Below are 27307 nucleotides of genomic sequence, written 5' to 3' on the forward strand. Positions count from 1 at the left end.
CTGATTCTTATGAATCAGTCGCATAGCTCCGACCGTCGGATCTCACAGATCCGACCGTCGGGTCTCACAGATACGACGGCGGATCAGGAGATCCGCTGGCGTATCTATTGATGACTCTGCCCCAGTCTGTTTTAGTGCTTTAAAATAAAAGAAAAGTGTATTTTTCCCCCAAAAAATGTGTTTGAAAAATCGCTGCGCAAATACTGTGTGGAAAAAAAAATGCAACACCCACCATTTTAATCTGTAGGGCCTTTGCTTTAAAAAAATATATAATGTTTGGGGGTTCAACTTAACTTTCTTGCAAAAAAAAAAAATATGTTTTTATGTAAACAAACAGTGTCAGAAAGGGCTTTGTCTTCAAGTGGTTAGAAGAGTGGGTGATGTGTGACATAAGCTTCTAAATGTTGTGCATAAAATGCCAGGACAGTTCAAAACCCCCCCCAAATGACCCCATTTTGGAAAGAAGACACACCAAGCTATTTGCTGAGAGGCATCTCGAGTCCATGGAATATTTAATTTTTTTGCCCCAAGTGATTGAATAATGACCAAAAAAAAATAAAAAATAAACAAAACGTTGTCACTAAATGATATATTTCTCACACATGCCATGAGCATATGTGGAATTACACCCCAAAATACATTCTGCTGCTTCTCCTGAGTACGTTGATACCACATGTGTGGGACTTTTTGGGAGCCTAGCCGCGTACGGGACCCCAAAAACCAATCACCGCCTTCAGGCTTTCTAAGGGTGTACATTTTTGATTTCACTCCTCACTACCTATCACAATTTTGAAGGCCATAAAATGCCCAAATAGCACAAAAAAACCCAAATGACCCCATTTTTGAAAGTAGACACCCCAAGCTATTTGCTGAGAGGCATGTTGAGTCCATGGAATATTTTATATTTTGACACAAGTTGCGGGAATATGACAAACTGATTTTTTTTTGCACAAAGTTGTCACTAAATGATATATTGCTCACACATGCCATGGTTATATGTGGAATTGCACCCCAAAATACATTCTGCTGCTTCTCCTGAGTACGGGGATACCACATGTGTGGGATTTTTTGTGAGCCTAGCCGCGTACGGGGCCCCGAAAACCAAGCACCGCCTTCAAGATTTCCAAGGGCATACATTTTTGATTTCACTCCTCACTACCTATCACAGTTTTAAAGGCCATAAAAATGCCAAGATGGCACACAACCCCCCCAAATGACCCCATTTTGGGAAGAAGACACCCCAAGCTATTTGGTGAGAGGCATGTTGAGTCCATGAAATATTAAATTTTTTTGCCCCAAGTGATTGAATAATGACCAAAAAAAATAAACAAAACGTTGTCACTAAATGATATATTTCTCACACATGCCATAAGCATATGTGGAATTACACCCCAAAATACATTCTGCTGCTTCTCCTGAGTACGTTGATACCACATGTGTGGGACTTTTTGGGAGCCTAGCCGCGTAGGGGACCCCGAAATCCAATCACCACCTTCAAGATTTCTAAGGACATACATTTTTGATTTCACTCACACAAATCTTGAAGGCGGTGATTGGTTTTCGGGGTCCCGTACGCAGCTAGGCTCCCAAAAAGTCCCACACATGTGGTATCCCCAAAAGTTTGCTGAAGACAAGCAGAGTAAAGACATGGATTACTGGAACCATGTCCTGTGGTCTGATGAGACCTAGATAAACTTATTTGGTTCAGATGGTGTCAAGTGTGTGTGGCGTCAACCAGTTGAGGAGTACAAAGACAAGTGTGTCTTGCCGACAGTCAAGCATGGTGGTGGGAGTGTTATGGTCTGGGGCTGCATGAGTGCTGCCAGCACTGGGGAACTACAGTCCATTGAGGGAACCATGAATGCCAACATGTACTGTGACATAATGAAGCAGAGCATGATCCCCTCCCTTCGGAGACTGGGCCACAGGGCAGTATTCCAACATGATAATGACCCCAGACACACCTCCAAGACGACGACTGCCTTGCTAAAGAAGCTGAGGGTAAAGGTGATGAACTGCCCAAGCATGTCTCCAGACCTAAACCTATTGAGCATCTGTGGGGCATCCTCAAACGGAAGGTGGAGGAGCGCAAGGTCTTTAACATCCACCATCTCTGTGATGTCATCATGGGAGTGGACGAGGACTCAAGTGGCAACCTGTATAGCTCTGGTGAACTCTGTGTCCAAGAGGGTTAAGGCAGTGCTGGAGTATAATGGTGGCCACACAAAATATTGACACTTTGGGCCCAATTTTTAAATTTTCACTTAGGGGTGTACTCACTTTTGTTTTGCAATGATCCATTCTTTATCAATATTTCTTTATTGAAGTTCTACAAAAGGTTTACACAAAAGCTATAACAATAGGTATAATTGAATGTTCTGTCTAAAATGTCGTTCCTACATTTAAAGCGGAGCTCCACCCTAAAGCGGAACTTCCACTCATCGGAACCCTCCCCCCCTCCGGTGTCACATTTGACACCTTTCAGGGGGGTGGGGGGTGCAGATACCTGTCAAAGACAGGTATTTTCACCCACTTCCGGGAGTCCTCACAGCGGGGAGTCTGCTGGTAGTGCGTCACTTACCGCCCCCGCCCGTTGTGTTCTGGGAAACACTCGGCTCCCAGAACACAAAGGGGACCAGTGAGGACGGTGCTATGCGACTCGAGCATGCGCCGTAGGAAAACAGGCAGTGAAGCCGGAGTGCCACACTTCCTGATTCCCTCACCGAAGATAGCGGTGGGGGCAGCAGAGTGACGAGCGATCGCTTGTCCTCTGCTGCCGACGGCGCTGGACTCCAGGACAGGTAAGTGTCCTAATATTAAAAGTCAGCAGCTGCAGTTTTTGTAGCTGCTGGCTTTTTTTTTTGGCGGAGATCCGCTTTAAAGGTTTTGAGCTATAGAAAACAGTCATAAACATTGAATTAGAAAAGATCTATATTTAGACATTATTGGCTGTGTGTTGAGTTATTTTGAGGTGACAGCAAATTTGACGTTCTGACCGTCGGAATTTTGTGTGACCGTGTGTATGCAACACAAGTTTGAGACAAAATTCAGTCGGAAAAAAATCCACAATTTTCTTGTCGGAATTTCCAATCGTGTGTACCTGGCATGAGACTATCTGAGCTTCCTGGTAGCTCATACTATGAAGACTCTGCCTGGGTTCACTTCCCCCCACACGTACACCCCTCCTCCCCCTTTTTTCTTTTCGATGTTCTCATGCGGACCCTCATTTTATTCAAGTACTGTGACATGGATAAATTATATAATTTGGGGTGTTCGCGGCAAATTCGAAAAGCCATGAACACCCTTTAAAAGTCTATGGCAGAAATCAAAAGTGCAAATTTTAAAGGTTAATATGCAAGTTATTTTCATAAAAAGTGTTTGTCCTGCCCCACTGAACATCAATAAATCAATGCAAAAAAAAAACGTTTTACAAAACTGACTTTTTTTGGGAGCAGTGACCCATGTTGAGGGCATGTGGCCTGGTACGGTTCACGAGGGGGGGGGGGGGGGGCGCTCTCTCTCTCTCTTATCCTGCCGCCTGCCAGGTTGCCTGCTCGGATAAGGGTCTGGTATGGATTTTTGGGGGGAACCCCACGTCATTTAAAAAAATAAAAATGGTGCAGGGTTCCCCTTAATATCCATACCAGACCTGAAGGGCCTGACAATGGACTAAGGGGGAACCCATGCTGTTTTTTTTCAATGGTCACCAGTCATCTCTATGACCGTTGGAGGCCCGGGCACGATGTTATGACGTCACGCCAGGGTACCCGGAACTAAACAAAGCCGGAGTCGCGGTTGTCGGCATGAGATCGGTGAATTTTTTTTTCACAATCTCATGCTTTCCAGCCTGGAGGAGAGATGTGGGGTCTTATTGACCCCGCATCTCTCCATAAAGAGTGCCTGTCACGAACCATTCCTATTACAAGGGATGTTTACATTCCTTGTAATAGGAATAAAAGTGATCTACATTTTTTTTTTTTTTTAAAAGTGTAAAATAAAAAAAAATTAAGTAAAAAAAAAAAAAAAATATGCCCCTGTCCCCAGTAGCTCTAAAAATTGTATTTTTTTTTCTTATTTATTTTACTTTTTACACTGTTAATAAAATAAAAATAAATTGTGTCCCTTTTATTACCTATTATAAGGAATGTAAACATCCCTTGTAATAGAAAAAAAGCACGACAGGACCGCTTAAATATGAGATCTAGGATGAAAAAAACCACCTCAGATCTCATATTTACACTAGAATGCAATAAAAAAAATAAAAAATCATTTGGAAAAAAAAATATGTCCCTTTAAGAGCTATGGGCGGAAGTGATGTTTAACGACAGCGGTCGGTCGGCAAGTGGTTAAAGAGAAACTGCAGTCTGCTCACATAATTAGCTTGAAAAAGGTGCGCGCCGTGTGTTTTTTCCCCCATCGAACCACGGCATTAGCACGGAAACGCGTTGCATCATCGAAGTCCAGCGTGATGACGTCATTCCCTCCTCCCATGCCATAGCGTCCCGACGTGCGTCCCAGCGTGCGCTCCAGCACCCCTGCTTGCACATCCGTGCACCGCCATCAACACATCCTCTCGTGTTCGATCAGCAGCGTTGAATTGCCACACAGCACCAGCGCTGTGTGGTGATAAGGGACAGAAACACACATTGTGGCTGGGCCGGACGACTCACAGACTTCATACCTATGCCTGATATTCAACACCTTCATGTGAGTGATTCTATGTTTATTTTACATTAAATTCAAACAGTTTACTAAGTGGCGCCTGCTCTTGTTGTTTTACCGCCTCTGCCAGAGCCACCCGATCACACTGTAGAAGGCACTCAGATGGTCTCAGCTCCGGAACCAAGCTGAGCGTCACAGCCATATTTTTTACTGGCGACCTTTTACTTTTAATGGCAGGAGAAAATTGCCTGTTTTTTACTGGCTGCCAGTAAAAATAATGACGGTTGGCAACAATGTGACTCACCCGCCTTCCCTTCCTGGTAAACTCTCAGGAGAGTGAGAGAGAGAGCTGTGCATTATGTCATAAGCCTAGACTTTTTACCAGACAAGAAACAAGAAATGGGCTGTATAAGGTATTTACTCGCAGAAAAAAAAAAGATTTTATTATACAAAGTTAAAACAACAAACAAGGGCAGAAGATTTAAAGGGGTTGTAAATCCAACCACACATCTTGCACCTACAGGTAAGCCTAGATTAAAGTGGATGTAAACCCCAAAAAATCTTTTTTTTATATATATATCATAATGTAGAGAATAAGATTTCCTATCATTTGTGCCCAGTCTTGCCACACAGAGTTAATCCAGCTCTGAGAAATCCACTTGTATTGTTCAGTGAAAATTAAGACTTCCAGTCTAAATAAAAAGTCCTTTCCGCCCCCTTGCTTCGAGTGACAGGTTTTTTACATATCTCATGCACTAGCTTGGACACATGCACATTCCTGGATGTTTATCATAATATGGGAGGTGATCCACAGTTCTTTGTGAGAGGTAATGTATGGTGCAATGAACAGCCAGCAGAATATACATAGACAAGTGATTAGGGGAGATATATTTAGTCAGAGCTGGGCAGAGTAGAAGCTTGAGTGATCTTATTATTATCGTGTAGCGCTACCCCCTCAGGAGCCGCTGATTGTTTTGGGATTCATGTCCTAACTGTCAGTTCGCAGTGCGATATGCAAGCTGAAATGGGGGTGACATTACTATTGTATGACACTCCCCAGCAGTTCGCATATGGCAGTGTGAACTGCCTTGCGAGTCGGGTGCGATGTGGGAACCTGCAGTGGATTCGCAGGTTTCCCAAATCGAACCAGTGTGAACCAAGCCTCCAAACATACAGCCTACAAATGTCACCTGACTGCTCCCACCAAGGCTCGTTTCACACTGGTGCGATTCGGGAACCCTGCGAATGCACTGCGGGTTCCCACATCACACCCGACTCGCACGGCAGTTCACACTGCCATATGCAAACTGCTGGGGAGTGTCATACAATGGTAATGTCACCTCCATTTCAGCTCGCATATCACACTGCGAACTGACAGGACATGAATCGGATCGCATGGGTGTGAACACCCATGCAATTCTGGTGTGGACCAAAAAAAGGGTCCTGTGCGTGTTTGGTCCAAATGAGATGCGATTTCAGCCATACAGTTTGTATGGCTGAAATCGCATCGCACAGCAATGCGGTGCGAATCACCTGCGATCTCGCACTAATGTGAACCAGCCCTAAGTTCATTCAGCCTTACTGGGTGCAAGTATAAAAAGTGAGAAATCCACCCCTCCCCCACATAACACATCCTGGTAATATAGGAATGTTGAATATGTGATCAGGTGACCTCAGACACACCACATTGCAATATAACAATAATAAGATCACTCAAGCTTCTACTCTGCCCAGCTCTGACAAAATATATCTCCCCTAATCACTTGTCTATGTATATTCTGCTGGCTGTTCACTGCACTATACATTACCTCTCACAATGAACTGTGGATCACCTCCCATATTATGATAAACATCCAGGAATGTGCATGTGTCCAAGCTAGTGCACGAGATATGTAAATAACCTGTCACTCGAAGCAAGGGGACGGAAAGGACTTTTTATTTAGACAGGTTTTTATCTGGAAGTCTGTTAATTTTCACTGAACAATGAAAGAGGATTGCTCAGAGCTGGATTAACTCTGTGTGGCAACACTGGGCACAGATGATAGGAAATCGTATACTCTACATTGTGACATAAAAAAAAAATAATAATAATTGAGGGGTTTTTAAGGCTTACCTGTAGGTGCAAGAAATATCTTCTAAACCTGCACGGTTTAGGAGATATTTACACTAATTACAGGCAACGATGTCTACGCAGGCCCACTGAAAGTGCAGTTTTTCCTAATGGCATAACCAGGGTTAAAGGGTCACTAAAGGAATTTTTTTTTTTTAGCTAAAATGACTGTTTACAGGGCATAGAGACATAATAGTTAACTGATTCCTTTTAAAAATGATTAAAAATAGATAAAAAAACAATCATATAATGTGCCTGCAGTGTAGTTTCGTTTTTGCTGTTGTTTGCTGGTTCTCTGATGTACAGAGAGCCACTAGAGGGCAGTCAGCCAATAGAGAGCAGTGATACTTTGTCTAAAACTCCTCAGCACCAATCCAGTTTCGTTTTACACACAGTAATCACACCTCCTTGATTAGTGACCACCGTGAGAAATCTCCCAGTACTGTGGTTATCAGGAAACAGGCAACCAGGAAGTGTCCAGAACAGAGAGGATTTACAGCAACATCAAAGCAAAAACGAACAATGAGGACATGAAACCAGGACTGCAGCAAGGTAAAGGAAGCTATTTAGCTAAAAAAAAAAATTCCTTTAGTGACCCTTTAATGCAGGATTCCTGCGTGGGGATCTCCTGGTCGCGCGCACATTCGCGGGAGTGACGTCATCACCACTCTGGCCAGTCACAGCGCCGGAGCGTCGAAAACAGAAAGTATGTGCGAGGGGACATGTCGGTGGCAAACGGGGAGGACTTTGATCTCAGGTAAGTGCAACATAATGAGCTAGTATGATATGCATACTAGCTCATTATGCCTTTCTCTTTCAGGGTTTACACTTTAATGCATCCTATGCATTAAAGCGGATGTGCCATGGGAACAAAATATTAAAAGCCAGCAGCTACAAATACTGCAGCTGCTGACTTTTAATATTAGGACACTTACCTGTCCTGAAGTCCAGCGCCGATCGCAGCAGAGCACGAGCGATCGCTCGTCACTCTGCTGCTCCCCCCGCCATCCATGCTGAGGGAACCAGGAAGTGAAGCGCTGCGGCTTCACTGCCCGGTTCCCTATGGCGCATGCGCGAGTCGCGCTGCGCCCGCCGATTGGCTCACACGCTGTGTGCTGGGAGCCGAGTGTTCCCAGCACACAACGGGCGACAGACGGGATGTGACGGAATGCCCGTCTTTTGCCCGTAGCGTGTGGCCGGAAGTGGGTGCAAATACCTGTCTTTAGACAGGTATCTGCACCCCCCTCCCCCCTGAAAGGTGTCAAATGTGACACCGGAGGGGGGAGGGTTCTGATCAGCGGGACTCCACTTTAGGGTGGAGAACCGCTTTAAGGTGAGAAAACATTTGACGATTACCGCTCCCAGCCCCAATTTTACTTACCTGAGCCCTGGAAAGGTCCCGCATCGCGAACACGCTGGATCTTTGCCAGGGTTCTTGGCCCTTTATTGGATAGATTGATAGCAGCGCAGCCATTGGCTTGCACTGCTGTCAATCAAATCCAATGATGCTGCAATCATTGGTTATAGATGCAAATGCAGGACTCAGGAGCGCACCTGCAAGGTAACCCCTTTGCAAAGCCCTTCCCAGAGGGGGTTATCTGAAGCGGATAGGAGTCGAGAGAGCTGCCGAGGGACCCCAGAAAACACTGTTTGGGGCCACTCTGTGCAAAACCAGCTGCACAGTGGAGGTAGGTATAAAATGTTTGTTATTTAAAAAATAATCAAACCTTTACAACCACTTTAATAGATGGAAAGTTGAAAAAATAACTTAATTTCCTCATTAAGTTAGCCCCTTGCTCTCGACATGAGACTAGCATGCAAAAAAAGATGTTCGTTCATCCAATTGTGTGTACTAGGCTTTACCACTTCTGGAGTAATGTGAATACTGGATTACACACCACGCAGAGCAACCAATCCCTCCCTCCAGTAGGCACGTGCAGTGCTCCTCATGCCTCAGCACTATAACGATATGTAATATATATCGGCTCCCGACTGTGACGAGCGCCTTTACACGCCACATATTCCTTTCCCTAATTGCGCTTCAGGTCAACACTGCACATACCGCCCTTCCACCATTTTATGTATTTTCGATAAGCTAAGCTTTCTGCTTCCTCATAGGTTAACATCCTCATGTGACCAAAAAAATTTCACGTACTGGTTATCACGTGACCAGTGTTATCCACACCCCCTAACCTCATGTGACCAATGTTATCCACGCCCCTGTAACAGCAGCTTACCCAGGCACCGGGTTCTGCTTATCGATTGGTATAGTTTGGCTGTCTGAGTCTGCGCACATGTGTGCATCGGCACTCGATTACACCCAGTTCACGGAGGCGGATAATTACAAAAGCGAGTAGGAAACGTGGGCTCTAGGAGATCAGTCCGGTGAAGGGAAGTGTAGCCGAACATGGCGGCCAATGTAACTACCAATCCGTCTCAGCTACTTCCGCTCGGTAATGGTCCATATTGTTGGAACTACAAGTCCCAGCGTGGTTGTTGTATAGCTGTATTCTGTCCCCTCAGCTCCTGACCTTGTCTCTGTTTTCTTTTCACAGAGCTGGTGGATAAATGTATAGGATCCCGTATTCACATTGTCATGAAGAGCGATAAGGAAATTGTCGGCACGCTTCTGGGATTTGATGACTTTGTCAGTATCCTTTGTGACAGAAATCTGAATTCTTCCTGTTCCCTAATATTGTTTTACGGCCTCATGCATGCTGCCGCTGTCAAATGCCTGTTTTACAAGTGCCCCCCACCCCCCTCCTGAATGCCACTATGTATTAGCCTATGGGGAAGATTTACTAAATGTGTAAAATCTGCGCTAACCCCTTAAACAAATGTGTGTGTATGATACGTGGTGTGTGTATATATAACTATATATATATATATATATATATATATATATTTGTGTCGTGTTGTGAACAAACAATATATATTTTAATATAATGGTGCTGCAACTAAGCTTGTAGACATGTGTAAAAAAAAAAAAAGTTAAAATGCGCAAGTGTATGCAAACAAGTGTGTGTGTGACCAGCGTATATTAAATGTAAAGGTGCCACAATAGAATTAAATTAAGAAAAGTCCATAATGGGTGTTGCTCCTTTTGAATCCGTAGAAGCTGAGCCCTTCAGTAGAAAGCATGATTGCTCTATTCACCAAAACATTTCCACAGAAACAGCCAAGGAATAAAGACCAAAGGGTGTCAACACCTCGCCTAATACAGAGAAACGTGGCGGGTGGAGCTGCAGGACCTGACGTCACCACGCACCAGCTGGCTAGCTTGAGCCGCGGCTGTGAGTCTCGTTGAATATACTGCAAACCATTTTTATCTGGATGCCAGTTGCTCATCAAATGTAATAAAGAAATCTTGATTTTTAGCAGTACTGCACTATGAAGTCTTCTTTCTTCCCTTTATAAATACTCCTCACGAGCGCACCTACCCTGATAAGGGTCCCACGAAGTATACCGGCGCATTTGGAACTGTCGGAGGAGAGGATTCGGAGAGTGGATGAATGTGTGAACATACCATCCCTGCCTGAGTGATCCCTCCTGTGTGTGCGTATACGTTTTCCATAATAACAGATCTGGTAAGCGGCCCTTTGGTCTTTATTTCTTGGCTGTTTCTGTGGAAATGTTTTGGTGAATAGAGCAATCGTGCTTTCTACTGAAGGGCTCAGCTTCTATGGATTCAAATGGAGTGACACCTGTTATGGACTTTTTTTAAATTCTATTGTGGCACTTTTTCATTTAATATATGCTGGTTTCACACACACATTAGTTTTGAAGATTTACTAAAACCGGTGCTCATAGAATCTGGTACAGCGCTGCATAGTAACCAATCAGCTTCTGGGTTTTATTGGCAAAGCTTTAAGAGGAAGTAAACCCTGATGGGTGTTGCTTCCTCTTTGTTTCCCTGCAAAGGTAAAGCATAATTAGCTACTATGCATTGCATAGTAGCCCATTATGTGACACTTGCCTGCAGGAGAAGCCTGCGATGTCCCCGTCTTCCTCGCGAGTAGCGAGCGTCCATTCTTCCTTCCAGGGCTGCGAGCTCCGGCTCTGTGAGGGGCCGGAGTCGCGTGACGTCACTCCCGCACATGGGAGCCGCCACTCACGGCATGACTCGAGTTAGAAACGGCACAATGTGTCCTTTCTAACTCGGCGCATGCGCAGAAGAAATCGCCGTATGGCGATTTTTCAAATATCTCCTAGACTGTGCAGCTCTGAGAGATATTACAAGCACCTACAGGTAAGCCTTAATATAGGCTTACTAGTAGGTGCTTGTAATATCTCATCCACCTTCCATTTGAGGATGCCCCCACAGATGCTCGATAGGGTTTAGGTCTGGAGACATGCTTGGACAGTCCATCACTTTTACCCTCAGATTCTGTTGCAAGGCAGTGGTCGTCCTGGAGGTGTATTTGGGGTCGTTATCATGTTGGAATACTGCCCTGCGGCCCAGTCTCCAAAGGGAGGGGATCATGCTGTGCTTCAGTATGTCCCAGTACATGTTGGCATTCATGGTTCCTCCCCAGTGCCGGAAGCACTCATACAGCCCCAAACCATGACATTCCCACCACCATGCTTGACTGTAGACACATTTGTCTTTGTACTCCTCACCTGGTTGCCGCCACACACACTTGACATCATCCAGACCAAATAAGTTTATCTTGGTCTCATCAGACCACAGGGCATGGTTCCAGTAATCCTGTCCTTAGTCTGCTTGTCTTCAGCAAGCTGTTTGCAGGCTTTATTGTGCATTATCTTCAGAAGAGACTTTCTTCTGGGACGACAGCCATGCAGACCAATTTGATGCGGTGTATGGTCTGAATACGGACAGGCTGACCCTCCCTCCCCAACCTCTTCAGCAATGCTGGCAGCACTCGTACGTCTATTTCCCCAAAGACAACTTCTGGCTATGGCTCTGAGCATGTGCGCTCAACTTTTTGGCAATCTTATAGCCTAGACTAGTGATGGCGAACCTTGGCACCCCAGATGTTTTGGAACTATGTTTCCCATGATGCTCAACTACACTGCAGATTGCATGAGCATCATGGGAAATGTAGTTCAAAAACATCTGGGGTGCCAAGGTTCGCCATCACTGGCCTAGGTCATCTTCATGTAGAGCAACAATTCCTTATTTTTTTCCCCTAAATCCTCAGTTCTTTGCTATGAGGGGCCATGTTGAGCTTCCAGTGACCTGGATGAGAGAGAGAGGGATGACGCCAAATTTAACATGCCTGCTCCCCATTCACACCCGAGACCTTGTAACAGTAACGAGTCGCCTGAAACTGGGGAGGGAAAATTACTGATTGGGCCCAATTTCGACATTTTCATTTAGAGGTGTACTCACTTTTGTTGTTTAGAGATTAATGGCTGTGTGAATTATTTTGAGGGGACAGCAAATATACACTGTTAAACAAGCTGTACACTCACTACTTTACATTGCAGCAAAGTGTAATTTCTTCAGTGTTACATGAAAAGATATAATAAAATAGGGGTGAGGGGTGTACTCACTTTTGTGAGACACTGTATCTTTGTTTTGTATAGGAACAGGGCTTTCATCTTTTGAGTGTGGTACTTTCATACTGCCTCTAGAGGGTGCTTTTTGCCATATTTTAAAACTAATGCAGGATTTTGTATCTGCAGTACTAATATATGTACCTATATTGTAGTGGATTTAAAGCAAATTTATTTTTTCCCCCCATCTTTCAATCTATTAAATCCTCTGCCCTTGTTTTAACTTTGCATAGTACATTTTTTTGTTTTTTTCCTGCCAGTAAATACCTTATACAGCCCATTATCAGGAGGGTGGGGGTGTGATTCATGAGGGCCAATGAGAGCTACAGGGCTGGAAGTGTGTGTGTGTGTGTGTGTGTGTGTGTGTATAAATCCAGGAAGTGAACAGGCAGCAGCTTCAGTTGCCCACAGTTAAAATGGGTGGAGAGAGATTTCTGCAGCATATTTGGCAAGTACAGAATCGCAGTATATATAAAATATGCAAAGTGGTTGGAGGGAAGCTTCAGAATGGCCGAGATTACATTATTACAAATTGTGTGAGCAGACTGCAATTACTCTTAAGGTTTGATAGTATTGTGAAAACTGTCATTATTGGCTAATGTTCTATTTTAGTTTCTGCAAGTTTTACCTAGAAGCTTTTTGCCCTGTAGCATTATTTAGCCATTAAGCATAAACCCACCTGTGGTTCGTATGCAGGATATAACTCCCTAATGCTCAGTTGACCGCGTCAGCTGGAAAATCCAAATCAATTGTGTTATGTCAAATAGGTGCTGGTATGTTTTGGGACAGGAATTTCCCTAGAGGATCTACAGGATGACCTGAGTACAGGACAAAATGTTAGTTTATTTTTTGGGACCCTATCTTAAGGGCAAAGTAAGGCTAGGCTCACAATGCTGAAGTGATTTTTATCCAACTTTTGGTGCGAGTATATAGTGCTGCTTGAATGCAACCTTGATGAGGTTTGTATATTCTTTGTGGCCAGAATCGCACTGGAATCGCACCAAAATGGCACAGGAACCTTTTCCAAAGTCACATTGATGTGAACGAACACCATTTGAAAACAACGTGATTTCTTTTATCGTGCTGTGTGATTCAAGTCAAACCAGAAATTGTATTAGTGTGACCCAGGCCTAAATATGTTGGGGTCAAGGATTAGGGGATTTATTTTAGCCTTTAGTGCCTATCCACACCGTTTGTGAAAATGCAGCCAGTGCACAAAGCCTTCACATTGGTGTGTGCAGTGGCGTCGCTATGGGGGGTGCGGCCCGCACCCGGGTGACACCTGCCAGCTCTGGTGTCACCCCCTCCTTTTTGGCCCGCGACCACCTCCAGTGATAGCCCCTTGCGTGCGGCTCACTGTTTTCACCCACAACAGGTCGCAGCGCCCGGCTCTTCTGATGGTGTGCACAGTCCTCCCTGCCCAGCAGTATCTCTGAGGGAGGGGGCGGGGGCCTGGCTGTACATGGCGATCCTCTGCAGCCTGGCTGTACATGGCGATCCTCTGCGCCTGGCTGTACCGCGTTCCTGAACGCTGCACTTTGTATGTAGTGTACTTCTGAACTCATGGTATTTAAAAATGGCTTTGTAAGCCCCTCCCATTGTTTGTGCAATTTGGCCTCACCTACCCTGTAATGTGGTGTGTCCCCCCCCCCCCCTCCCCTGTGGGGGGCTTGTGGTGGGCGCATGTTTGAGCCTTGTGCACCATCAAGTGTACTGTGGCAGGTTAGACAGGAGAGAGACTGATGCATTAGCATGCCAAGTGGCTACTGTCACTCCACTGTAGCAGGCTAGGGGGGAGAGCCGCGGTGGTGTGGTAAAAAATGGTATTTCACCCCTACCATGTTTTACCGCACCAGGTAACGCCAACCCTAGCGACGCCACTCGCGGTGTGCTATAGTACGTGTGTGTTTTTTGTATTGTATGTGTGTTGCAGTACATGTATACAGTAAGTTAATTTATTTTGAGATAACGTACATTAAGATGTAGGGGTGTGTTTTATTTTATTTTTTTTATTTAATCAATTCATTTGTACTGTAGTGACTCTAACATGGCAGTAGCTGTGCCACTTTTCTGGTTTCATCCTTCACTCTGCATTCCAGATATGGTCCTAGAGGATGTCACAGAATTGTAAGTATATTTTTGGAAAGCTAACTTTTAACCACTTTACGCCCAGGCCAATTCTGACATTACTTGCTAGAAAATGACCCCCCCAACACTATAAAAAATTTATGCTGAGTACATTTATAGGATTACATACAATTTATTGAATTTAATTGGACATAAACACAATTTAATACTCATTTATTTTTTGGTAAATACAAAAGATGTTACACTGAGTAAATGGTTACACAACATATGCCTATAGTACGGGCGTTACCTAAAAAATCTGTGTGATGCTTTAAACTGGTAACCTGTAAAGGCTTTTAGGCGTGATATGAGGTCTGGTGCTAGAATTATTGCTCTCTGTTTGTGGCAATACCTCACGTGTGCTGCAATCACCGTTTGCATATGCTTTCGCAAGGATCCATTTTTGCAGAAGGGGGTCTATTGTTACTGCGGTGGTCTTCACTGCTGGGAGGGTTTTACTGTTGAGGGAGGGTCTAATGTCTAAGTCTAATGTTGCTGGCTGCTGGAGGGTCAATTGGTGCTGGGGTGGATTTGTTTTCCCTGGGGTGTCCATTGTTGCTAGATCTATTTTAATGCTTTCCATTAACAAATTCTTGGTTCCACCACTAGCTCAAGAAAAAATGCATTTTTGGTCAGTTTAAAAAGAGTACCAAAATGCACCACCCCATTGAAATGCATTGAAAACACAACAACAATGCATCAATAATGCACCTGTTACATTTTTGATGCGTTTAACCACTTCCGGACTGCCCGCTGCAGTTTTACGTTCTCTGTTTGAAGAGGAATACCGGGGTTATGGTAGCAGATGGCTACCATAACCCCGGTATCCTCTTCTTCAGCGGGCGGTTCGCTACAAGAGAAGTGGTCCCTGCGGCGGATACGCCGCAAGATGGAACACTTTTATCGGCGGTGGGAGAATGCCCTCCCACCGCTCTCCAGTGCCCTCCGCAGCTTACCGGAGTGAAGGGAAGATGGCCCCCACCCGTCTCTATCACTGCAGGGCGGAAGTGACGTTTTAAAGGGAAATTTTTGTTATTTTTTTTCAAATGACAATTTTTTTATTTTTAATGCATTGAAGTCCAAATATGAGATCTGAGGTCTTTTTGACCCCAGATCTCATTTTTAGGAGGACCTGTCATTCTTTTTTTTCTATTACAAGGGATGTTTACATTCCTTGTAATAGGAATAAAAGTGATCCAAATATAAAAAGAAAAAAAGATTTTCTTAAGCGCGCCGTCCCAACGAGCTCACGCGCAAAAGCGAACGCGTACGTGAGCAGCGCCCGCATATGAAAATGGTGTTCAAACCACACATGTGAGGTATCGCTGCGATTGTCAGAGCGAGAGCAATATTTCTATCCCTAGACCTCCTCTAACTCAAAACATGCAACCTGTAGATTTTTTTTTTTTTTTTTTTTAAACGTCGCCTATGGAGATTTTTAAGGGTAAAAGTTTGACGCCATTCCACGAGTGGGCACAATTTTGAAGCGTGACATGTTGGGTATCAATTTACTCTGTCACGTTCTTTCACAATATAAAATAAAACTTTACTGTTTTATTTTTGTTAATTCAAAAGTAAAAATTTCCCCCCCCCCCCCAAAAACAGTGCGCTTGCAAGACCGCTGCACAAATTCAGTGACAAAGTATTGCAATGACCGCCATTTTATTCTCTAGGGTGTATGTTTGGTGGTTCTAAGCAATTTTCTAGCAAAAAAAAAAAATGTCAAACACAGGCTCAGTCCTTAAGTGGTTAAGCACAGTAAAATTCTGCGCCATTCTAGGCATCTTTTTGATAATTGGCAAAATGACATTTTTGTCTGTTTCGGCCGCTGAAATTTTGGTGCGTCTCTAATTAAATTCTTTGCAAGCCAGTAACTGCTTGTAAACCTCAAACCAGAAGTGATGAAATGTCACTTCTGGTTTCTAACATCAGAGGGGGAGGTGGGTATGGATGTAACTTCCTCCCCCTGAGTGCACTCGGCATCTGAGCGGTGGTGATTCCAGGATCACTTCTGCCACCCGTAGAAATGATTAAGTGGCTATATAGCCACTTTGATAACTTCTACATGAAAACCTGTCATCAGCTGAAAATGTTGATACCAGGATGATGCCTACAGCCGTAGGCATCGTCCTGGTAAAGCCACCTAAAACCCTTAGGACATACCGGTACATCCTTGGGTTGAAGTGGTTAAACACACTTGCCTCGTATATGCCTGCAAAACTCCTGCCTGCACTAGATGTTGAGATGGGTCACACTGCTTGTGTCTCCCTTTTAGTTTCATCTTCTCCCTAAAATAGTTGACTGGCTTAATTAATTTTCCTGTGGCTACATGACAGCAGTGAAGGTCAGGGCTCATGGCTGACCTAGGGTGCATTACAGAAAACCCCCCTTTGGCATGAACATGAAGCATTTTTTTCGGCCAGTGGAGACTAGAATCCACAGACATGAGATGAACGGGGGACAAGATACAATGAGCTTTAAGGCAAACATTGCAATAATATGAGTTTGTGTTCACTGAAGGGGTATTCTATTTCTTTAATGTGGTTTTTTTTTTTTTTCACTTTTTTTTAGTGAAATCACACCTGAGGGAAGACGAATTACAAAACTTGATCAAATCTTGCTAAATGGAAACAATATAACCATGGTAAGTTTATCAAACTACTGTATGTGCTCTTTCAAATACCATGGCACTGTCCCCAAGCTTTACCCATGGTTATCATACTTTGTGTATATGTTTCCAACAACCGCATAATGGCACAACAGCCTGTTGCCAAATTACTTTAGTATATAAAATACCAGTTCCTCTACTTTTTGGAGCAGACTAAAATACCAGCCTTCACCAGGAAAGATGTGCTTTACTAGCCTATGCCACCATTTGTGGCATGCTCGTATACTAATCTACTGTGTCCCTCTTCCTACCACACTGGCAAACCCACATCGTTGGCTACCAGATATGTAGACATGCTAGACACTGCATTCAATTATATGCCATGTAATTGAATGCAGTTTATCATGGAATGTGAATATGGAAAACTGGAGATGATGCAATTGGTATGTTGCCGTTTATTTGCAGCAAATTAAGTTGCTATCTTAGCCTGTGTCTGATCTGCAAATGTGCTCAGCTATGACAACTGCCTTTTGATTGCTTGACATTTTGGCAGAGAGCTAACGTAAGCACGCTGGTAACTGTTATCATTCAAGGCATCAATTCAATGTACATTTTTAGTTCCGCTTTTAAGAATAGTAATAAGTGTCACTGAGTAACCAATTCTATCGATCTACGAAAAGCAGACTTGATCTCTGTGATCGCCCACAGTTAAAAAATTAACAATATATGTAAATTGATGCAGAGCTTTAGACATATCCCTTTACCAAATCACTCGCTCGACTAGTGACCGGCAAAAAAACATTGGAATCAATCTCACCTTCACTGAGAGCCCTTCATTGGTTGCCAGTAAAAGACAGAATCGCTTTCAAGGCACTCTGCCTAATACATAAGTGTATTCAAGGTAACGCCCCCCAATATCTATGCGAAAAAATAAAAGCCCACAATCGCATTCTGCGATCCTCCAATCAAAACCTATTCCGGATACCCAAAGCCAGATACAAGTCCAAAGGAGATAGAAGATTTGCAGTCCAGGGACCTCGACTGTGGAACGCTCTTCCAACCAGCATCCGATCGGAGTTGGACCACTTGGCCTTCAGGAGAAAGATTAAAACCCATCTCTTCTGAGGTCAAAGGGTCTTTACCCATGACATGGATACAGCGCCCAGAGGCGATTCAGTTCGCATGTGTTGTGCTATATAAGTTTTTCACTCACTCGCCACTTCTCGTGCTTACATTTACTTCTACTGTGTAATAATGTCCATGTTGAAAAATGTAATATATTTCATGTGTCCACATCTGATAGTTGGAGGCAGGCCTTCGAAGAGGCATTAAAGCAGTTGTACACCCGCATATACAATTTTTTTTTTTTTTTTTTAAACCTGCAAGGCAAAAGCCATAATGAGCTAGTATGCACCGCATATTGGCTCATTATGAAATACTTACCTCGGAACGAGTAGAAGAGAACTTACCTGGTCCACGCCGAGCGAGATGTCATCTTGACTCGGCGTGTCTGTTGGCTGAGACAGTAGCGTGGTGCCATTGGCTCCCCCTGCTGTCAGTTAGTAAATCAGGAGAGAGGGATGGGGGGGGGGGGGTGAAACTGCGGCTCTTTCTTTTTCTCTCTGAATGGATACACGGAGCTGTAGCTCGTCTCAACAGGAGGGAGGGGCCAGGGACATGAGAAGAGGAAGATCTGGGCTGCCCTGTGCAAAACCACTGCACCGAGCAGGTGAGTATAACATGTTTGTTATTTTAATAGAAAAAAAAGACTTTAAAATCTAGTTAATTTCACCTCATCGGTCACTATGTGCTTTCCCCCCCAATTGGCATATTCTGCTAATGATTTGTCTCCTTGCGCTGTTTATCCTCAGTTTGAGCACATTGGGGTTGATTTACTAAAGGCAAATCCACTTTGCAGTACAAGTGCACTTGGAAGGGCAGTTGCTTTAGATATGAAGGAAGCATCTAAAATTAGGGGAATCTCTGCTGATTTTAACCAATCGTGTACAAGCAAAAATGCTGTTTTTTATTTTCCTTGCATGTCACCCTCAGATCTACAGCGACTGCACTTCCAAGTGCACTTGCAGTGCAAAGTGGATTTGTCTTTAGTAAATAAACCCCATAGTGACTTAGAGGTGAAATTATTATTCAAGGAATGCAACAAGAGTGTCCAGATGTAATATCATTGCTTTGAGGGGCATTGAATATGGCCTGAGCCTCCTGGATAGTGGTGGATTGATGCTTTGTGCTTACTTGCACGGCTGGAAGTGTAGGCCATCATCTCCGTCAAAGTTACTATTGTGTCCTTTCAGACCGGTTATGATTTGGGGGGGGGGGTGAGCAGATTTTTTTTTTTTATACACAAGCATGAAATTTTAAGTTTGCACTAGTTGCGTTTTGTTCAGATTTGTTTAGTCACTTTTTTGGACACATGAACTTTATTTCACAATTTATTTTCAACATAAACTTAGTGCAGCGTTTTATATACATATATTGTGCAATAAATGTATATATAGCATAGTACCGTTTTTAAAGTGGATGTAAACCTGAATTATTTTTTTTGTTTGTCACAATGTACAGTATAAGATTTCCTATCATCTGTGCCCAGTCTTGCCACATAGTTAATCCAGCTTTGAGCAATCCTTTTTTTTATTGTTCAGTGCAATAAAAGACTTGCAGAGAAAAAAACCTTAGTCCGTTCTGCCCCCTTGCTGTGAGTGACAGGTTATTTACATATCTCATGCACTAGCCTGGAGGCGGGCATTATTTTTTCATTTCCACCCTCACTCCTTTTCTGAAGTCATGTGGTTACTTTTCTGGATTTTGACTGTATGTTAGTGATCGTAGCAGAATTTGGTGTAAGGAATACATAGGATTAAATGCATGTTGACAAGGGGAGTGTAGAGGAGGGCGGGCAGTCTACTGACATCACGACTCCACCCACAGAGCCAGACAACAGATCCACCCACAGAAGCTGCAGTTTTTCACTTCTTATAACAGACAGAGGGGGGCATTTGACAGATGAGGATACATGCAGAAGGCATGTATATCCTTTATAGATCAGCACTATGACAGTAGTTTTCGAAGGGATGAGAGTGGGTTTACATCCACTTTAAGAATATAAACTTTTCAAATATTTTTTCAGATTTCACATTTTTTGTTTTCCCTTTTTTTTCCTCATTGTAGCTTGTACCTGGAGGAGAAGGCCCTGAAGTATGAATGGGTTGTGAAGTTCAACAATCCATCACTTCCCCCATCCTGTATATTACAGTGGAACTGGGTGCCCTGGCATCACAAGAATGTATATTATGGGCACAGAAGTGAAATATCTTTACGGAGATGGAGATGAAAGAATTTAAAATCTATCTAAAGACAAAACTTTTTCATTTTGGATAAGTAGGAAATGGTTACAAATACAAGTCCATCTGTCGCATTTCAGAGATTTTAAGAAGTGTCTTTAATTCACTCCTGGGCACAAGTGTCTTTATTTGAAAGTGTCCCCTCAATGCTTCTACCCACATATCTAAAATTTGGGATATTTTCTCTTTTTTTTTTTTTTTTTTAGTCCCAGTTGACAATGGTCACCTAGTGGGGACACCGACAAAGGTCTGCCAAAGGTTCTTACTCCCCTCACAACTCTATCCAAAACTACAAAAAAGTCTTGCTTTTAGGTGCATTTCAATATTTTTGCATTTAAATACAGTTGTATTTGAATTTTTTTTCTAAATTAAGCATCTGTCATTTTTCAAAACAAAGCCTAAACATGTTAAATTAGTTTGACTTCAAATACCTCTTTGTATTTCAAAAATATAACCGCATGATTAGTGAATAAACTTATTTAGGTTCTATGGAGCCATTTTTATTAACCTTTTTCTTAAGAAAATATTATTTTCGGAAAATAAACATTCTTAGGAACAAGCTGAATTGTCTTTGATAAAAAATAAAATGGCAAATGTACATTACTTTTTGTAGTTTCAATGTATTTCCCTGTATGACTGCAGTTTGAATCTAAGGCTGGCCATAAATTATACAATTTTCTTCTACAACGTTCCTTTAGGTTTATCAAAGCCATATAATATGGCACTTTCCATTGTGTATGCAAACAGGCACAGTTGTAGGTAATTCTAAAGGAAATTGAAGAAGAAAATTGTATAATGTATGGCAGGGCTCGACAAATCCCGGTCGCCATGGCGACTAGAAATAGGGTCCTGGCGACTTGAATTGGAAGGGGGGGCAAAAAAAAAAAAAAATTTTTTTTTTTTTTTTTTTTTTTTTTTTTTTGAGCTGGAGCCATCTGGTGGTGAGCCGTTGGTATTACAAGTTATTACCACCAGATGTGAGCTGGTGCCATCTGGTGGTGGCCGTTGGTATTACAAGTTAAGCATTACAAGTTAAACAGCAATTCTAATGTTGTTTTTCACTATTTTCACTGCCATCTTCTTCCCTCTAATTAGAACCCCCAAACATTATATATATTTTTTATCCTAACACCCTAGAGAATAAAATGGCGATCGTTGCAATACTTTCTGTCACGCAGTATTTGCGCAGCGGTCTTACAAGCGCACTTTTTTTGTGAAAAAATTACACTTTTTTTAATTAAAAAATAAGACGACAGTAAAGTTATCCCCATTTTTTTTAATATTATGAAAGATAATGTTACGCCAAGTAAATTGATACCCAACATGTCACGCTTCAAAATTGCGTCCGCTCGTGGAACAAACTTTTACCCTTTAAAATCTTCATAGGCGATGTTTAAAAAAAATCTACAGGTTGCATGTTTTGAGTTACAGAGGAGGTCTAGGGCTAGAATTATTGCTCTCACTCTACCGATCGCGGTGATACCTCACATGTGTGGTTTGAACACCGTTTACATATGCGGGCGCTGCTCACGTATGTGTTCGCTTCTGCGCGCAAGCTCGTCGGGACGGGTGCGTTTTCTGGCTCCTAACTTTTTTACCTGGCTCCTATATTCCAAGCAAATTTGTCAACCCCTGATGTATGGCCAGCTTAAAGCCTCAAGTACACTGGCAATTCACGATCAGATCAGCTGATTCTTGCTGCCCAAATCTCACCTATGTTTACATTTAGCTGCAGCCACTCTGCTCATGCAAATGAAAGACAAGCTGACAGCAGCCATGGCTATCTGGGTAAGTGCACGTGCAGCAGTTTCCTGGGGTTAGAGATGGATGATCACCGCAGGATGCAGAAAGATACACCAAGGTTTGGATATCCATCCTAAGTGATGGCTCACACTGATGCAGTGCAGGAGTCTGTGATTCCTGTGTGGTTCCCGCACAAGATCACAATTGCACTGTGTTCATGCGAACCTCAGCGAGTGTCTGTCAACGACACCCCAAAATGCAGTGCGATTGGCTGAATTGGATCGCATGTATTTGAACACCTATGCGATCTGATTCCAGTGCGGGGGGAAAAAAAAGAAAGATGCCTTCCCTTTTTGTGTCGGTGTGGTGCGATTTGAGCCATACAAAATGCAAAGAATTGCATGCGATTTGAACAGGAATGCAGTGTAATTCCTGTCCAAATTGCATGCTGTTTCCAGCACCGCAACAGTAAGGACCGAAACTTAGTGTTAGGAACGGTAAGTTCTGCATGTGTGGATATGCTTCTTTCAGTTCGTCATTACTTTGCACAGGCAGAGTGGCAACCACGGTTCAAATACACCTATCACCCCCCGCTGCAGGAATCTACTGATCCACTATGGAGCGATGGATGCCAGCGGCAACATGCTCGCTGACATCCGATCCGCTAAATTCAGACGGATGGAAACCCTATTTTCCATCCATCTGGCGATCGGATGAAAACTGACAGGTGGAGAGCAGCGCTCTTGCAGGTCGGTCGGTCCCTGCACAGTGTGCAGAGACTAAGATGTCATCTGCCTAAGCTGTCAACGGAGCAATCCCCGCTGAGTAAAGCGAAGTCCGTACACAGACACGTCCATGTGAAAGAGCCCTTAGGCTGCATTCACACTGAGGCGTCGGCGGTAAAGCGTGGTATTTTCCTTAATTTTTGCAGAGGTTTTAACCCCCGCTAGCGGCTGAAAAAGTGGCACTTTGCCCCCGCTGCCCATTGATTTTTAATGGGCAGGGGCGCTTAAGGAGATTATATATATATATATATATATATATATATATATATATATATATATATATATATATATATATATATATATATATATATATATATATATATATATATATATATATATATAATCTCTTATAAAGTGCTGCAAAGATGCGGCTAGCAGGACTTTTTTTTCGTCCTTCCCTTGGGCTTTCACATTGGAGTGAGAGGAGAGGCACTTTCAAGGTGCTTTTCAGGCGCTATTTTTTTGCTTTGAAGTACTTTAGTGTGAAAGCAGCCTTAAACGGCAGTGACGTTTGCTCTGTTTCATGTTTGCTGTTTGAGTGAAATGTTTATAAAGGCTTGGGTAGTAAAATTTCAGTTCTGCAGAATAAAATAAATCCTGAGATTTTAGTTGAATCGTCCAGCAATCGCCTGAGCTGAAAATCACCTTGGTCTGATAAGATATTTAAAGAGCAACTCCAAGAGGTATTCATTATTTTTTTTTTTTTTTTTTTTTTTTTACGCTTTCTTACTTACTTGAAACATGCAGATCACCAAGCCTGAGTATATAAAGTCATTATCTGTACACTTTTGTAGTTTAGTGAGTGGAAGAATTAAAGCAGGAGGAAGATATAGCTCAGTAAGTAGCATTTGCTTAATGAGAAGGTAGTAATGCTGGTTTGTTTTAACCTTAAAATTTGTACTTTTAATCATGTTCTAACATTTGATCAGCTACAATAATAAAAAATTCCATGCTAAAAAACATTATAATAACATGTTCTCTTTATCCTCGTATAATACAGTAGTACTGAGGTTGGTGCTCCCAACATGTTTCACCCTTTAGGCTTCATTGGGGGTAGCAGCTGCTAGTACTTTAAAACTGTATTGAGGAAGACAAGAGTATAAATGACCAAAAAAAGGTGATTTATCAAATATAGTATTCATACATCTCAAAGTATACAGTTTTAGCCAGATCATGCTTACCCCAGTATTTATTAATCATCTGTTATGTTGGGGACAAAAAGGTCTCAAAATTATGTAAAACCAGGTCTTTTTTTTGGTGAATATGAGGTATAACTGAACCAGACTGTAATGTGTGTGTGTGTGTATATATATATATATATATATATATATATATATATATATATATATATATATATATATATATATATATATATATATATATATATATATATATATATATATATATATATATATATATATATATATATATATATATATATATATATATATATATATATATATATATATATATATATATATATATATATATATATATATATATATATATATATATATATATATATATATATATATATATATATATATATATATATATATATATATATATATATATATATATATATATATATATATATATATATCTCTATATCTCTATATCTGAGAGCTAAATGTCAGAGAGGATTGCAGTTTTTGCTTCACTTTTTCAATTGGTACTTTACTTGAATAGAGTATAATGGTGGGAAAAAAACACCAGGGGGCACCCTTAAAATGGTAAAGAAAATGCCAGCTTGATACTTGAAACTGCAAAAAGGAATAAAAAAATAACAGTTACCACCATATTATTAATATTAACTACTTCGGCCCTGGAAGAATTTACCCCCTTCCTGACCAGAGTACTTTTTGCAATTCGGCACTTAGTCTCTTTAACTGACAATTACACGGTCGTGTGACGAGGCTCCCAAACAAAAAAATTGACTCTCCCTCCCCCCCCCCCCACAAATAGAGCTTTCTTTTGGTGGCATTTGATTATCTCTGCGTTTTTTTTTTTTTTTGAGCTATGAACAAAAGAGCGACAATTTTGAATAAAAATACATTTTTTTTAATTTAGTAAATATCTAAATGTTTTTTATTTTTTTTCCTCCAGTTTAGGCCGATATGTATTATTCTACATATTTTTGGTAAAAAAAAAAAAGGAATAAGCGTATATTGATTGGTTTGCGCAAAAGTTATAGCGTCTACATAATAAGGAATAGATTTATTGCATTTTTTTTAACTAGTAATGGCGGCGATCTTTTTTTTTTTTTTTTTTTTTTTTTTATTATTGTGACCGTGACATTGTGACGGATATATTGGACACTTTTGACACATTTTTGGGACCATTCACATTTATTCAGCTATTAGTGCTATAAAACTGCACTGATTACTGTGTAAATGTGACTGGCAAGGAAGGGGTTAACACTAGGAGCGATAAAGGGGTTAATATGTTCCCTAGTGAGTGATTCTAACTGTAGGGGGAGGGGACTCATCTGTGTTCCTCTGTACTGGGAACACATCGTCTCCTCACCTCTGACAGGACGTGGATCTGTGTGTTTACACACACAGATCCACGGTCCTGACGTGATTGACATCGCACCCGCCAGGCGTGCACACCGGGGCCCAAGCAATGCCGCGGGTGCCCGCCGCCTAGGCAGCCGGAAAGCCCAGGACGTCATACGACATCCACCCAGGATAGGAGATCCCATCTGTGAACGTCATTTGACTATCGGTGGGATGTAAAGTGGTTAAGTTCCAACCATATTAGGGAAAGGATATATATATATATATATATATACAATTACAAAGAACCAAGAACATTTTAAGCCTATGGTATACTGCCCCTTTTTCTGACATTTTGTAGCCAAAATCTGTATTTTTGGCTACAAAATTACTTGGAACCCCCAAACATTCTCTATCTATATAATTTTTTTTTAGCAGAGACCCTAGAAAATAAAACGGCAGTCGTTGCAATATTTTATGTTGCACTGTGTTTGTGCAGCGGTCTTTCAAACGCAATTTTTTTTGGAGAAAAAAAAAAACTTTGATCAGTCAAAACCGTGAAGTTAGCCTAATTTTTTTTTTAGTAAAATGTGATAGATGATGTTGCAAAAAAGGGCACCGCTCCCGCGCTGTCTATAAAAGGGATCTCACTGGGATCGTTTTTATCAGAAAGACGACCGCCAGGGTTGTGGCATCTAGCTACAGCCATAACCCTGGTCATTAACTATGAAGTAATGATATACATTTACAGTTGGTGAATGCAGGGTCCTGGGTATAGTAATACTTCAAACCACTTGCCAGCTTGCCTATGTCTGGTCTCCCACACTACACACAACATGGAAATGTAATCATTTAAGTAAATATATAAACTGGTTAAAGCTTGTGAGAGGAGTTTTCATTCTGCTCTGACTGTTCTGTGAGGCTGCATGACTCCTGATCCTCGGTCTGGACAGTGATGATTGGCCCTTACTTGTGAAAACAACATTCTGAACAGGTGTTCATATATTTTGTATTTGAGCACAATTAACTTTATTTAATTGCATAAATAAGTCTTATGCATCCGGGGGAAAAACTTCTGGCAGTGACCAGCCCCCCCCATTTTACTTACTAGAGCCCCCTTCATTCACTCGGCGGAGACATACTCTTCCTCGCTGCATGGGGTCCTGGCTCTTGATTGGATAGATTGACAGCAGCAGGAGCCAATGACTGTGCTGCGATCAATCAAATCCAATGACGGGGGGGGCCGAGTCCGGCATTCGTGTCTATAGATGCAAATGCTGGACTCTGTAGCATGCCCGCAAGGTAACCCCCTCTGGGAGAGTGCTTCTCCTAGGGGGTTATCTGTTAAGAGGAGGAGTCGCTAGGGGGACCCCCAGAAGTCGTGGATCAGGGCCACTCTGTGCAAAACTAACTTCACAGTGGAGGCAAGTATAACATGTTTGTTGTTATATATATATATATATATATATATATATATATATATATATATATATATATATATATATATATATATATATATATATATATATATATATAATCTGAAGCTTTACAACAACTTTAAAGTGGAGTTCCACCTAAAAATGGAACTTCCGCTTAACCCACTCCTCGCCCCCTTACATGCCACATTTGGCATGTAATTTTTTTGGGGGGGAGTGGGGGCTTCCTGTCCCACTTCCTCCTTCCGCCGAGGGGCTGGAAAGGCGATTAGCTTAATCGCCTTTTCACAGCCCCTCCCTGTAGGCGAGCGCCTGTCCAATCGGACGGCGCCGCTCGCGCAAGCGCAGTGGGTGCCCGGCCGTGAAGCCGAAAGCTGTCACTGTCGGGTGCCCACATTAAGAATAAAGACGCCGGCCGGCGAGGGGGGGCGAGGAGCGGAGCCCCGGCCGGCACATCGC

The 27307-nt window shown here is 42.3% G+C and overlaps 1 protein-coding gene across 1 annotated transcript; it reads left to right on the top strand.

Annotated features, from left to right (window-relative positions):
• The first annotated feature begins 9003 nt into the window (after positions 1-9003).
• LSM5 (LSM5 homolog, U6 small nuclear RNA and mRNA degradation associated) lies at positions 9004-20989 on the top strand. The gene is made up of 5 exons (XM_040353263.1): positions 9004-9225; positions 9328-9423; positions 14392-14419; positions 16991-17063; positions 20214-20989. The coding sequence occupies exons 1-5, from the start codon at positions 9180-9182 to the stop codon at positions 20244-20246; spliced, it is 276 nt and encodes a 91-aa protein (XP_040209197.1). The 5' UTR covers positions 9004-9179; the 3' UTR covers positions 20247-20989.
• The last annotated feature ends 6318 nt before the right edge of the window (positions 20990-27307 follow it).

This window comes from Rana temporaria, chromosome 5 (assembly GCF_905171775.1).
Source record: "Rana temporaria chromosome 5, aRanTem1.1, whole genome shotgun sequence".
Taxonomy (NCBI): Eukaryota; Metazoa; Chordata; class Amphibia; order Anura; family Ranidae; genus Rana; species Rana temporaria.

What these genes read in the sequence shown, in the direction of transcription:
- LSM5 (XM_040353263.1), top strand. Translation starts at nt 9,180, where the DNA reads ATGGCGGCCAATGTAACTACCAATCCGTCTCAGCTACTTCCGCTCG. An exon ending in GTCTCAGCTACTTCCGCTCG is followed by an intron (nt 9,226 to 9,327) that starts GTAATGGTCCAT and finishes TTCTTTTCACAG; the next exon opens with AGCTGGTGGATAAATGTATA. An exon ending in CTAGAGGATGTCACAGAATT is followed by an intron (nt 14,420 to 16,990) that starts GTAAGTATATTT and finishes ACTTTTTTTTAG; the next exon opens with TGAAATCACACCTGAGGGAA.